The sequence below is a fragment of the Macrotis lagotis genome, chromosome 3 (assembly GCF_037893015.1).
Source record: "Macrotis lagotis isolate mMagLag1 chromosome 3, bilby.v1.9.chrom.fasta, whole genome shotgun sequence".
Lineage (NCBI taxonomy): Eukaryota > Metazoa > Chordata > Mammalia > Peramelemorphia > Peramelidae > Macrotis > Macrotis lagotis.
The window spans coordinates 36,205,740-36,219,282 of record NC_133660.1 but is presented as its reverse complement, the minus strand read 5'-3'; the positions used below and the strand labels follow the sequence as shown (position 1 = coordinate 36,219,282).

The window sequence follows — 13,543 nt, the reverse complement described above, 5'->3', positions numbered from 1 at the left end:
TGAAAATGTAGGTCCAAGCCAAAATTACTCCAAACAAAAGTCTTGTGTTTATATGGTGCTTTCATGCATTATCTATTCTGATCTATTTAATTTAACATTTATTAAGTGACAGCTACATTTCGGGTCCTATGCTTGAAGTTAGGGATATATAATAAAAGAAGACTTAGTCCTTGCCTACATAGGGAATTGACAATCCAGGAGGGGATATTAAAAAGTAAGTAGAAAACTACAAAATTACAAAAGAAAGGTCAAGAGTGGTAGGACAGATTCAGAAAGGGAAATATAATTTCCAGTTGGAAGGGTCTGAAAAGGATGCACAAAGGAGGTAGCAGGTAAAGAGGCTCTTGAAAAAAAAAGACAAAAATTTCAAAATGGGGGGAAAACTATTCCAGATGTGGAGGAAGCACATGTGTGGTGTCATGTCACTCCCAGAACTGGGGGAACAGGCATTATCTTTCCCCTATTCCAAATGAACAAACTGAGGCTCCAGGGCCATAAAACAAGGAAATAAAGGCTTTTGTGCGGAACACTGTGTTGGCTTCAATTCTGGGAATCAGAAAGATTCAGATTCACTCCTTTAGAGAAAATACATTCACCAGCTGAGTTTAATAAAAATGTAAATTCACTGCTGAGTTAAGATCACAGTGAGAACGGGAAGGGAACTGAAAGGTCATTTAGTTCAAGCCCCTTATGTTACAGATAGGAAAACTGAGGCTTAGAGAGGTTAATGACTTGACTAAGGTCACATAAGTAGCAAACAACAGGACTAGAACTAGAGCTCAGTTTCTTCCACTTCCAAACCAGTATTCTTTGCATTGTATTTTTTATTACCTTCTCTTAATATTTATCTAGGTGTTTGATTTAACACTTTAACTGAGAGGAAAGAGGCTTCAAAATTATTTAATCATGGATTTTACAATGACAATTGGGTGTAGGAATTTTCTTTTTTTTTTAACTGTATTTCCAAAGGACTTGCTTGTCCAGTGCCTGAAGTGATGATAGTCTATCTATTTTTCAACAATCTGATACAAATCCTTCTTATTTAACACTGATGAAGAATTTTGAAGTTTCACCATTAAAATAAGTGTAATAGAGTCAAATTTATTCCTCAACTTGTCTTTTTTATCAATTGACAGTTGAGGTCTAAAAGTTTTCTGTTTATAAATTCTTAGTACTAAATTGAATTAATATCTTTTAATCTATAATTTTCTTTTTAAAAATGAGTTACCAAGAGTACTGGTTGTTTGATTTTCTTTTTTATTTTCAAAACTTCTATTTTTGTGTATATTTGTTTTTTAATTGCCATTTAAATAAAAAACCAAGTGCCCTGTTTATTGTTTTGTTTTTCTCTCTTTTGATGATGAAAGTATCTAGAGATATACATTTTCTTCCAAGAACTATGTATTATAACTCCTTTCCCCCATGCAAGTTAGGTTAGTTTTTCCCCTTGAAAAAGTACTGAAGCAATTCTCCACACTTAGTTGGCTCAGTGATCTAACAGAATGCCATGATGAACTATTATATAAAATGGCCAAGATGGCTCCAGGTTTTTTTCTCATGTTTGGTAGACTGTAATGGAGAACTCAAGTAACGATGCTTCATTCAACTGCATCAACTATATTAATTTAATGCCTATCCTTGTTGAATATCTTTCACCTTCTATGACTTAAGAAATGTCAGTTTGCTCCAGAATCTAACCCAAATTACCAGGATATTGTTAGGTCTCAGCTCAGAAAATACTGCTTTGATTGGTCAGACCCAGCTCAGAAAAATACTACTTTGATCATATGCAAAAACATGCCACAGGACACTGAGACTAGAGTCATGAAGACCTGAGTTCAAATGTGACCTCAGACGCCTAGGCAAGTCAGTTAATTTCTGGATCAGCTAAGTCAAGGCTAGAGAGAAACTGAAGATGAGAAGGAAAAGAGAATTTACTCCCTAGTAAGGGAAAATCAAAATTTCCAGAATCACAAAGCTTGTTCTCTGGCATGAATTTCCAGAGTATTATGGATTTAAATAACTTACACTAAGATGCAAGATGACGTATATAAATCTTCATGGTTTAGAAAGATATGATCGGCCTTCAAAGAAGAAAGACTTTCATTTACTATGTGGGGAAAAATGGTCCAAATAACCAAGGAAAAGGGACTGAAGCTTATTTGGAAGAATGAAAATCATAGAATTTGGAGGAGTTATTTAAAATCTGGCATTCTAATACCTTAATAAAGCTTTGAATTGGTCTGACCATTTTGGCAAATAATTTGGAATATTTGAGGAAAAAGTCAATAACTTTTGACCTTGTGATCCAAATGACTGTTCATTTTCCCATAGGTGGTTAGTCCCATAAGCAAGCAATCCTTGTAGGAAAGAAAATAAGCAAAAAAAGTACCAATGATGAAGGTAGGAGACAATGGCTAAACAAATTGCATTACATTAATGTAGGGAATTATAGTGGGCTTTAAGAATGAATGATGAGGAAATTAGAGAAACATGGGAAGATTTTTATGAACTGTTCATAAAGGAAGCAATCATGAGAAAAATAAAAGTTCCTTTGTCAAAGGAAATTGAAACAAATTTGGAATTGAGTTCTTGATTCAAATTTAGAATACCTGGATGACTTTAACTTCTCTTTGCTTTGGGTTGCTTTATTTGAAAAATGTGTGTGTGTGTGTGTGTGTGTGTGTGTGTGTGTGTGTGTGTGTGTGTGTGTGTATTCCAGCTGGACCTTAAGTTCCAATAGCTCTAAAGCTATGGGTTAAGGATTTGAGAGAATGTATTGAATATTAAAAATATATATACATGAAAACAACACTTAGACAACCTATTCAAATTATACATATTCAATCTTAAAGAAGTGATGATGAGTTATTTAGTGTCAGACATGACCAATGTGTTAATTTATTTTTTCTGAATAATGCAGTTTTTGCTAGAAGGAAGGTGTTCTATGTTGAGGACAGATTAGTGTTAGATAATAAGAAAAAACCAATAAAATATTTTCAAAATGCATAGGAGGGGGAAAAAGTAGAAGGAAACCTAGATGTAGTGATTTTTCTTCTACCTTTAAAAATGCAATGTATTTAACGAGGTAGGGTGATTGTTGCTGCTGATTGGTCATGTCTGACTCTGATCACATTTGGGGTTTTCTTGGCAAAGATACTGGAGTATTGTTGCCATTTCTTTCTCCAGCTAATTTACAGATAAGAAAACTGAAGCGAACAGGATTAAGTGACTTACCTAGGGTCACACGGCTGATAAGGGACTGTGGCTAGATTTGAATTTAAGCAGATGTCTGCCTGATTCCAGACCCTGCACTCTATCCACTGGACCGCCCCCTCCCAAGACTTCCAGTGAGATGATATTCTCCTGGAATCCTTGCTACTAGGGAACCTAAGTTTGATAGCTGAATTGAACTTGGGAATTCTGAGCTGCAGTGGATTAAAGTTATCAGGTGTCATCATGAAGGTAACACCAGTATAGTGGTGATTGGTACAGGGAGCCATCAAACTACTTCAGGGGGGTGAACCACCCAGATTGCAGATGGAGCAAGTCCAAGCTTCCCTGATAGCCAGTGGTGGCTTATGAGGAGCTACCATACCTCTAGGCTGAGAGATAGGGGAAACTACTATTGGTGGTGATAATATTAAATGTATATGTTTCTTTATATATATGTAAAATAAGTTTATAAGAGGTCTTAAGGAGCTTCTTTCTTGTTCTCCTTTGCAAACTGAAATGTTTGTTTAATAATGATTCTGTTTTGTTCTTGGTTTTTTTTTTAATATTTTTTAAAATATACCTCCTCCTCTCCATGGACAGGTGATTGATATAGGTACAGACTTATATGGTATTAGGCAGCATACCACCATCCTTCCATTCACCCAGTTTCACAACATCAGAATTGTCCTTGATTCTTCCTTCTCCCTAATGCTCAATAACTAATCATTTGCCAAGTCTTTGTCAATTTTACATCCACAATATCTCTAGTGCATATACCCATCTTGCTACTCATAATATCACTTCATAATTCAGACCATCATTACCTCTCCTCTGGACTACTCTAATAGCTTTTTTTTTTTTAGATTTTTGCAAGGCAAATGGGGTTAAGTGGCTTGCCCAAGGACACACAGCTAGATAATTATTAAGTGTCTGAGACCAGATTTGAACCCAGGTACTCCTGACTCCAAGTCTAATAGCTTTTTAATTGGTCTCCCTACCTTAAATCTCTCCTTTCTCCATAATAAATGATTGAGAAACTTGCAGTAGATTGTAAAGAATCTCAAACTTCTTAGGACAGTTGAGATGTAAATAAGAGTGGCAGTGGTTTTATACATTTGGCTTTGTCCATATATATAGTTCAAATGGAGAGGTGGGTAACACATATATCTTGTAATATTATAGTGATAAATCAGGTTAAAACTACCTTACACTATTATTAAGGAAGGTAATTTTTAAAAATTCTGAGACAGCAAGGTTGGGTTCCCACATTAATCAAATTTTTGAGAGTTTTAACACTCTTCAAATAAATCCAACAATTTAACAATTCATTTATCAAACACCCATTACATACACAATGTTCTGCTTTGGTTTTTTTTGGTACAGAAACCACACAAGTTTTGTTTCTATTTTTAAAGTGAAAAAGAAAAGGCCCATTTGTGACATTGTTGAAAATAGACATCTATTTTCAGTGTGTTTAAAAATGTCAGCATGAAGAAATGAAGGGGAAATGCTCTACATATATAGTTAGGATTAGTTTCCAGTAAGAAAAGTCTCACTCTACCCTGTTTCTTTACCATAGCATTTAAATATACAATCTCAGTTTTTTTTAACAGTTGACTTCCTGAATAAATTCCTAAAATAAAAAAGGGATGGGAATGGATGGCAGAAGCAGAAACGAGACAAAATAATGCTGACAAAATAACTGCCTTTTCAGTTCTTTGCAACTCCCCCCAAATCTTTGTTTCCAATTCAAGCAATAAATAGTTTATGATTCAGTACTTTTATGATAGAAATAATTGCCCAGGACATAATTTTGGTTCTAATAGACCCTCCTTTTGGTTTAAAACAATATAGGGCATGATTGGATTAATTTAAACTTTTTTCCCTAGGTGCAATAGACTTAAATTACAGACCATAAAAGGACTTATAACCACTACTAAAATTCAAATTCAGAAGAGAAAAGGAACAAGAACAAAACAGAAACAAAACTTATTTTCAGAGCTTCTACTAGCCTCTTGCCTTTGCCTGAACAAATGAGGTGAAAGAGCAATAAAAAACTCATATGTATATGGCATCTTAAGATTTACAGTACACTTTCCTTATAACAACCTTATGAAGAAGGCATTGAACGTTTTTTTTATTTACATCTAAGAGATGAGGGACTTGAGGCTTTGAGAGTTTTAGTGACTTGATCAAGTCCCACAGCAAGTAAATGTTGAATGCAACCCAGGTCTTCAGCTCCAGACCTAATATTCTTTTCTTACTACACTATATTACCTCACAAAAAAAAAAACAAAACTACAACCCAGCACTGGATTTTCGGAATTGAACAGGGAACAGAACTGGTCCTGAAAGGTCAATGCATAGAGAGAGACAGGTCTGTTGAGCCAGCTCTTACAAGCTGTGACCAACTGTTAAACTTTCCTTGTGGACCACCACTTGCATCTTGGTTATCAGCAAAAGCTATAGATCAAGGCTTGGTTTATTTTTTTAATTGTCTACTCTTAAGAAAGTTGTGGAGAAAATGTAAATAGTTCATATATATGTATGTCAAATATGTATTTTTTTTCCCTAGAGAGTCAGTTGTTAAACATTTACCAGCACACCCTTACAGGTCCCACCTGGGCACTCCTTAGAATATTGGGAACAAAATAGTACACCAAGTGAATGCAGTACCTGGATACCAGCTTCAGATGGCTGACTCCCAATATCCTAGAGGGGCTTAAACTAAGGGTTGGAACACATTTGAATATTGTGCAAAGAGGAGAAAGAGACCAGCTGAGGAGGGAGAATATTAAGAATCCTTGGGACTCCATTTAGCAATACACACATAAGAATTATATGAATAAAACTATAAACTCTTTAAAAAACAAAGGAAGACAAATAATTGGAATGGTATGAATTGTGCATGGTTGGACTGTGCTAAAACTAGTCCAAAACAACGAAGGCTTACTTTCCAAAACTAAACAAAATGATGAAATTCATCTAAATGAACAAAAGATCAAGAACTTATGGATATAATGAACAAAGTAAGGAAGAGGATAGCTTTCAAAGTATGCAATAAAGTAAGACTCGTGGCAATAGTCTGAAGCATCTGGATGGTACCATGGTTAAGAGTGTTGGACTTGAAGTCAAGAAAACCCGAATTTGAATACTGCTGCTTGATCCTTGGCAAATCCCTTAATTTTATTTCTCTCAGTTTCCTCATTGGTAAGATGAAGATAATAATCACTCTTACAGCATTATTGTATCAAATGAGATTGGACACATAAAAGTTTTGCAAACCTATAAAGTGCTATATATATTAGATTTAAATAAATAATTCATACTATATATATATATATATATATATATATATATATATATATATATATAATAAAACAAACCCTGAATAGATATATGATTTAAATATAAAAGTCCTTTTTTTTTTGAGGAAAATGAAAGAGATACCTTTCTCATTTATGAATAGTGGGAAGAGTTTTTGACATATCAGAGGTTACACATAATCACAGGAGGTAAATTGGACAATTACATAAAACTGTTTTTGTGTGCAAACAAAATGCAGTTAGAATTGGAAAGAAAAGAGTTAATGTGAAATTTTTTGCCAGAAATGTCTTGGATAAAGGTCTGAAATTTAACATATATAAGAAATTGATACATGTATATTTGAAAAAGAGCCATGCTACAGGTTAAAGGATATGAATAGGCAATTCTCAAGAGAAAAAATTGAACTTATCAGTAATTATATTTTAAAAAAAGGACTCCAAATTATGGACAATTAGAGAAATACCAAGTAAATCAACTCTGGTGTCCTGCCTCATGTCTACCGGATGGTAAAATTAACAAGAGAAGAAAATTACCATTGTCAGAGAGGTTGTGGTAAGACAATTACACTAATATTCTTTGGTAAGTACTTCAAATTGGTCCAACTATTCTGGAAAATATGTTGGAGTTATGCCCTATCAAATGACTAAGTTGTGGATATCCTCTGACCCTTGATTCAAAGAGATCAAAGTCCTAAGCACCAAAGTAGTTCAAGAAGTCCATCTTATTGAAGCAAAGAATTGGAAAGTGGCTATCCATCAATTGGGAAATGAGCAAATTCTTGTACATCTGTGTAATAGAATACTATTTAACCATGACAAATGAAGAAAAGGGACCAATTTAGAGGAACCTGGGAGTTAGACAGCATGAACTGATATCCAGTGCAGTCAGCAAAGCCAGGGGATTATTTATACAAGGACCAAAATATTGTGAATGCAAAGAACTTTGAGAGACTTTAAGACCCAGCACTGCAATGATCAATAATGATTCGAGAATACTGCTGATAAAATGTCTCCCATCTCATAGTAGAGGGATAATGAACTGTTTGGACAGAATAAGAAACAATTTTAGGCAAATGTGATTTTCTTGATTGATTATAAGGAAAGGTTTCTATGGGGGAATGACTTGATGAGTGTCTGGGGGAATGGTGATTATGTTGCAACCCCCCCCCCAAACCGAACATTATATATTTCTTAAAATGCACAGAAGAGAGCAAGTTCTGAAGGGGAAGCAGAGAAGGGCAATTTTGGAACCACAATACTACACCTGTATATATGTTATATGTATTTTATATCTAATGTATACATATAGAATAGATAATTGATCAGATGTAATTTCTTCTATTCTCTTTTTTAATGACTGGATTCTTTTTAAAGGTTTTTGGATAAAGAAATATTTTTTAATGATCTAGTTCTTAATCAAAAATAGGTAATCATATGACTCTCACTATTTTTGTTGCTATATTTCCTTAGAAATTCCCATATTCAGAGAACCCTATGCCTAGTTACATTTGCTTTACTGCAAATGGCTAGCCAATAGAATGTACATATATCAATTAACTAGGGATATAGAGAAACAACCAAGGGGAAAAACATCAACTTAGGCACTGAAGATTGCATTTGCCTGAGTGCAAAAGACAGAATATTGGTGGTCTGAAGTCACCTTCAAATGGCCATTTTTGTCCCCAGTGACCATTAGGAAACTACTATTTCTGCCCCAGATCTGCTTTTTACTATGACTTCCCTTCAGGCAAGACGGATTACTTTTCTGGGGCTCAGTTTCTTCCTCCTAAAATGAAAGGATTGGACAGATATTCTCTAAGATCCCTTCTTCCTCTAATAATCTCTGAAAACCTCATATTTTAAAATTGAACCTGAAATTCTGCTTTTCCAACTCATTAAGAAGCAGTGAGTAAAGCACTAGGGTCAGGTTCAGGAAGACATGAGTTCAAGTCAGACCTCAGACTCCTACTTAGATGTGTGTCCCCAAATAGTCATTTGAACTCGGTTTTCTCATCTGCAAAATAGGGATAATAGAACCTACCTCGGAGGATTGTTGTGAAGATGAAATGATAGTTTGCTAACCCTAAAGCCCTCTAGATAGATGCTATTATTAATTATAGAGGACAAAAGAATGACAGTTTAAGCATTATTTAGCCTTGCCAGAAACTGATCATATCAAGTAGAGATCCCAGAGGTGGAAGGGACCTAAGAGATATTTCCTCCAGCCACCTTCCCTCCTTTACAGAGAGGAAGCGGGAGGGAGAGGTTAATTAACTCTCCATAGGTCACCGAGGGAGTTAAGGGACAGAAGTTGGGGCTTTGCTTCCTGACTCAGAGCTGTCCTCTCCAGTCCTCCAGCCCCTTATTTTCTGGTTATTGTTTTTGCTTTGGCTTTTTTTCAAACTGTACATGAAGGTAGGAGACCGGCTTCCTAAGGAAGGAGGAATTATTCTACTTTTAATGAGCTTTTATTCTCTTTGCTTCAGCATCGCCCCCAGCCCCGATCTAGAGAGCTCTTCTCTTTAAAACGAGGAGGCAGGTAGGGATTCTGAGGGTGGTCCCCAATCCTGGGAGGTAGATTCTATTATTAGTCCTGTTTTGCAGAGGAGGAAACTGAGGCAGCGGTTAAAATGACTGGGGGAGGGTGGAATGCAGTGGCTCTGGGAGGAGAGGACTGCCCAAGTGTGTCCTGTGGGTGGGAGAGCCTCTCCCCTTCGGTCCCCACTTCTTTCCTTCTCCGCCCCACTCTCCGCAGCCTTTGGGGCACAGGGCGCTGCATCATCGCAGCATCCCGGGAGGGTCAAGACGGAGTCCCGAACCCCGGGGAGGGCTGGAGCCTCGTCGCCCTCCCAGACAGTCCCATTCCCTCCTCTTCGGGAGGAAACTTCTGGCACCCACCGGGTCCTAGGCGGTTGAGGCGCCTCCTCTGCCCCTCTACCCTCCGGGGTGTTCCAGCTCACCCCACTCGGCGCGGCAGGCTCGGGGCAGCCCCCCACCCCGGGCTCTGGGAATGGAAGCGGCGCCTCTGAGCGCCCACCTGTTCGTTCTTCCCTAAGTATCCGCCGGCTCAATGTCACCCCCAGTCCGCGGACATCCAGACGCAGGGCCACCCCAAGTTCAAGCAGACCCCCCTCTCCGCCGGTCGCCCCCCCGCCTTCCAAGTTGGCACACAGACCCCCACGCACCCCCAGATCGCGGGCACGCAGGGGAAAAGAGAGGCTCCTTGGTCTCCAGCGCCCGCAGCCCTAACCCGGGGGCTCTCCCCAAAGAGTGAACTTAAGCCAAAGTACCTGTCGCGAGGAGGAGCAGGGTGAAGAGCGCGGGGCGCCCCATGATGCCCGCGGAACTCCGCCTGGGCTCCGCTGCCAGTGCCAGCTGCTGGTCCTGCGGGAGGGGGCAGCTCCCTGCCTTGGCTCGAGGGCTCTCTTCCGCGCCCCGGGCGCTGGGCGCACGGCCCCGAGGACTGGCGGCTCAGTGGTCTGCCCTCCGCTGCCCGGCCAGCCCCTGGTCCATCCCGAGCCGGCACTGCCGCCGCCGCCGCCGCCGCCGCTCTGCTGCAGTGAAACCCCTCCCACTCGCCCGCCCTCCCCTCCCGCTGGCCTGGACCGCGATGACAAAGTCGCTCCTCGCCTGGCCCGGTCCCCTCCCCTCCCTCCCCTCCCGCAGCCTCGCGGGTCCCGGCAGCTCCGGCCCAGGGCGGCCCCTGCTGGACAGTGGGGAGGCGAACCCCTGCCCTGGCCCTGCGCCTCCACATGGGGGGCACCAGCAGCCCTGCCTTCCTTTCTCCAGAATGCCCGGCTCGTCCACCTAACTCTTCCCAGGGTCCTGGACCTCGCCGGGCACCTGGTGTCCTAGGACATCTTCTCGTCCTGTCCTCTGGTTCCCATTTTGTCTGCTTCAACGTTTCCTGGGCTGCCCAGGGTCCAGGAGCCAACTCGGGGGATCACCTGCGGTCCACCCATCGGCCGGGATCATTGCAGTAGTCTATTTATGCAAACGAAATGTTCAGACAAACAGCCAGATGCACTCGCAGTCTTTACTACCGCAGTGTCTGGCTAGAGAAGTGAAGGCATTAAAGGACTCTCCTTCCTGAAGGAGGGAACAAACGCAACTCCCTTGTGGCACAGACTTCTCCTTTCCAGAGCTTGGAAGTACTTGGGACAGGTGGAGGAAAGAGTCTTGGGTCTCAAGGTGCATGTATGGGGAAGCTGGTGATGAAAACAGATGTCCCTCCAAGCAGACTCATTTTGGCCCTTTCATGATGCTTCTGGAAATAGGGTTCTTCTATTAGAAGAATAGCATTTTTCCTCCACTTTTTTAGTCATTTAAATCCATATTTTGAGAAGAGATTCAGGTTGGCTATCTTTCGTTTCCCTCATGGCTTTGCTTCTGACTTACTGGGCCTGGTCACTGTTTTTCAGCTACTTCAACACTTGAGATCTATCTCACTCTGGAATCTCCTTCCATCATGCTGACCCCATTCTATTGGTGAGGTGAGATATGAGGGACTTTATTTTATGACTTCCTTAGCTAGTCATTCTTCACTTCCCTCCCTCCTTTGTTTCAGACTTTTCAAGTTGGCGGCCATGCCTCTCTGGTGGTACCACTCAATTCCTGTACCCTTAAACCTCCCTTTTTTGTGCTATTTTCCCCCCACCTTGTATTTGTACAGTACATTGCCTGGTCCATAGAAATACATTTTCATAGTCTTGCCTTTAATGTCACCTTCATTTCTCCAAACATTCCACCCCTCACCCATTCCTTATAAAAGAAAAAAGGAAGGAAAGAAAAACCAAGCAACTCCATAAAACCACTCAGCTCATCCATCAAGTTGATTGTCAGAAGTCAAATAGTTCATCTCCATAGTCTTTCCTCTGTAAAGAAAATAGGAAAGTCCATTCTCATTTCTTCTTTGTCTCATACTTGGTCATTAACTTTCCATGACCTTCAGCTTTGATTTTTGTTGTCATTTTCCTGTTAACATCTTGTAGGTTTTGTTTTTGGATCTCTGCTGACTTCACTTGGGATCAGGTCATATGTTTTTGTCTGCTTCCTTGTATTCTTCATATTCATCATTTCTTACAGGTTTAGCCTTTGTTACTGTAGTTGTTCCTTTTGTTCTCAAAGAGGACCATGGCATCAGGAAGGTACTGCCATGATTTGCAAATGAATTGCATAAAAGTGAGACTTTGCTTTAGTTTTTCACTGATCAAAAGACAATTTCTTTGTTTCCAGGTCTTTGCTTCTATAAAAAGCATTTGTATAATTCTTGCAGGACATCTGGGTCCTTTCTAACTTGGATCTCCCATGGTCACATTCAAGGGACCCCTGGACCTTGTCATCTGCCACTACCTCTTAAGGGTCAAATGACCTTTCCAACTGCCCTGAATTTGAACTCTGTGATATGAGTTTCACCAATTTAGAATGTGAGCTCCCTTAGAGAATGAGCTGTAACATTTTTTTCTATTTGTATTCTCAGAGTCTAGCCCTTAATATATGCTTTCCCATTCCATTGGGCTTATTATAGCTTCACTGTGACTTCTTAGCATAATTCCAAATTACTTTTCATAATGATTGAAGCATTTCATAGCTATACACAATGCATCAGTTAGTGTTCCTGTCTCCCTACAGCCACTCCAATACCTAATAGTCTCATATTTTTCAAGCTGAATCCTCAAAGTTGTTTTGATTTTCATTTATTATTAGTCATTTAGAGCCATCTTTTTATATGGTTATTAATAATTCACATAGTTTTAGAAGACTTCAGATTCTTTATTCTCTCATTTGATAGGGAATGGACTTTTGGTGTTTTATGTTTGGACCAGTGTCCTCTACATTTTAGCTAGCTGACTTTTATCAGACATATTTGATACAACTCAAATCTATTACTTCTCTGCTTATCTTAGATTTGTAGACTTTGCTCTTGGAAAACTTTTAGTATTTTATATTTAAGAGAGGTTTAGGGGCTAATCCTGGGAACTATGCTCCCTATCAGTTTCTCTTGTTGGTGTCCTCTTTTGCCTGCTACTTGACTTATTCTCATATTTAATCCCATCACTCTGAGTTATAGAATAATCCAGGGGCATGTTCAGATACTTGCTCAGTAATTAATAAAATTTCAATAAATAATCTCAGAGATTCACTCTAGGCCATAAAATAGTATTTAGTAATCTGTAGAAAGTAATTTCTTTAAGTAATTATTCCATTTTTTATATTAAAATCCTGACTCTCAGGATTAAATAAATAAAAAATGAATTAAATAAATTAATAACTTAAAATTAAGTATGTGACTAATTAACAAATAAATAAATAAACAATAAACATAAACAACTACAATATTTAAGCTGTGGGAAAGCAATACAAACTGTATTGCTATAGCTTCTGATGTGTTCTCTTCATTTTTGGAAACAGTCCAACAATGTTTTATTCATTTGACATACCAAAGAAAATCTCATTGCAAGAATTCTCTTAAAAATCTTCAAAAGATAAAGGTTGCAAAGTTTTCTAAAGAAGGGTCAGGATAGGAAGAAAAAACCTCACCATCTTCTCTTCAGTCATCACTCTTAAAAGTCTATTTCCAGTCTTGATCTTTATAATATTCCCTTCATATCATCTCTTTATCAAAGAACAATTGACAGTTCTAAGAAAATTTTTCTTTACCCTCTTTTTCTGTCATTTCCATTATTTCTCTCTTCTCAGTTTTGCTATAAAGACTCACAGCCTAAACTGCCCAATTCTACACATTCATTCATTCAATCAATCAATCAATCAATCAATCAATATTTTTCATGCACCTACAATGTGGCAGACAATGTGCTCAGCACTGGGGATTCAAAAAGAGGCAAAAGATAACCCAGTCCTCAAGGAGCTTATAATTTAATGGAGGAGACAATATACAAACAAATATAAACCACTGCAGACTAGCAAAGAACTAGAAAGGGAAAGAGGGGATGGTGAAAGCTTTGGTAAAAGATGGAATTTTATGACTTTCCATAAGGGAG

At 38.8% G+C, this 13,543-nt stretch overlaps 1 protein-coding gene across 1 annotated transcript in view; it reads right to left on the bottom strand.

Annotated features, from left to right (window-relative positions):
* Positions 1-9,979, bottom strand: part of PARM1 (prostate androgen-regulated mucin-like protein 1) — a 330,318-nt gene extending 320,339 nt beyond the window's left edge. Inside the window, 1 exon segment of the mRNA XM_074228456.1 lies at positions 9,833-9,979. Within this exon segment, the coding sequence (XP_074084557.1) occupies positions 9,833-9,875 (43 nt within the window). The 5' untranslated portion in view covers positions 9,876-9,979.
* Positions 9,980-13,543: the final 3,564 nt, after the last annotated feature.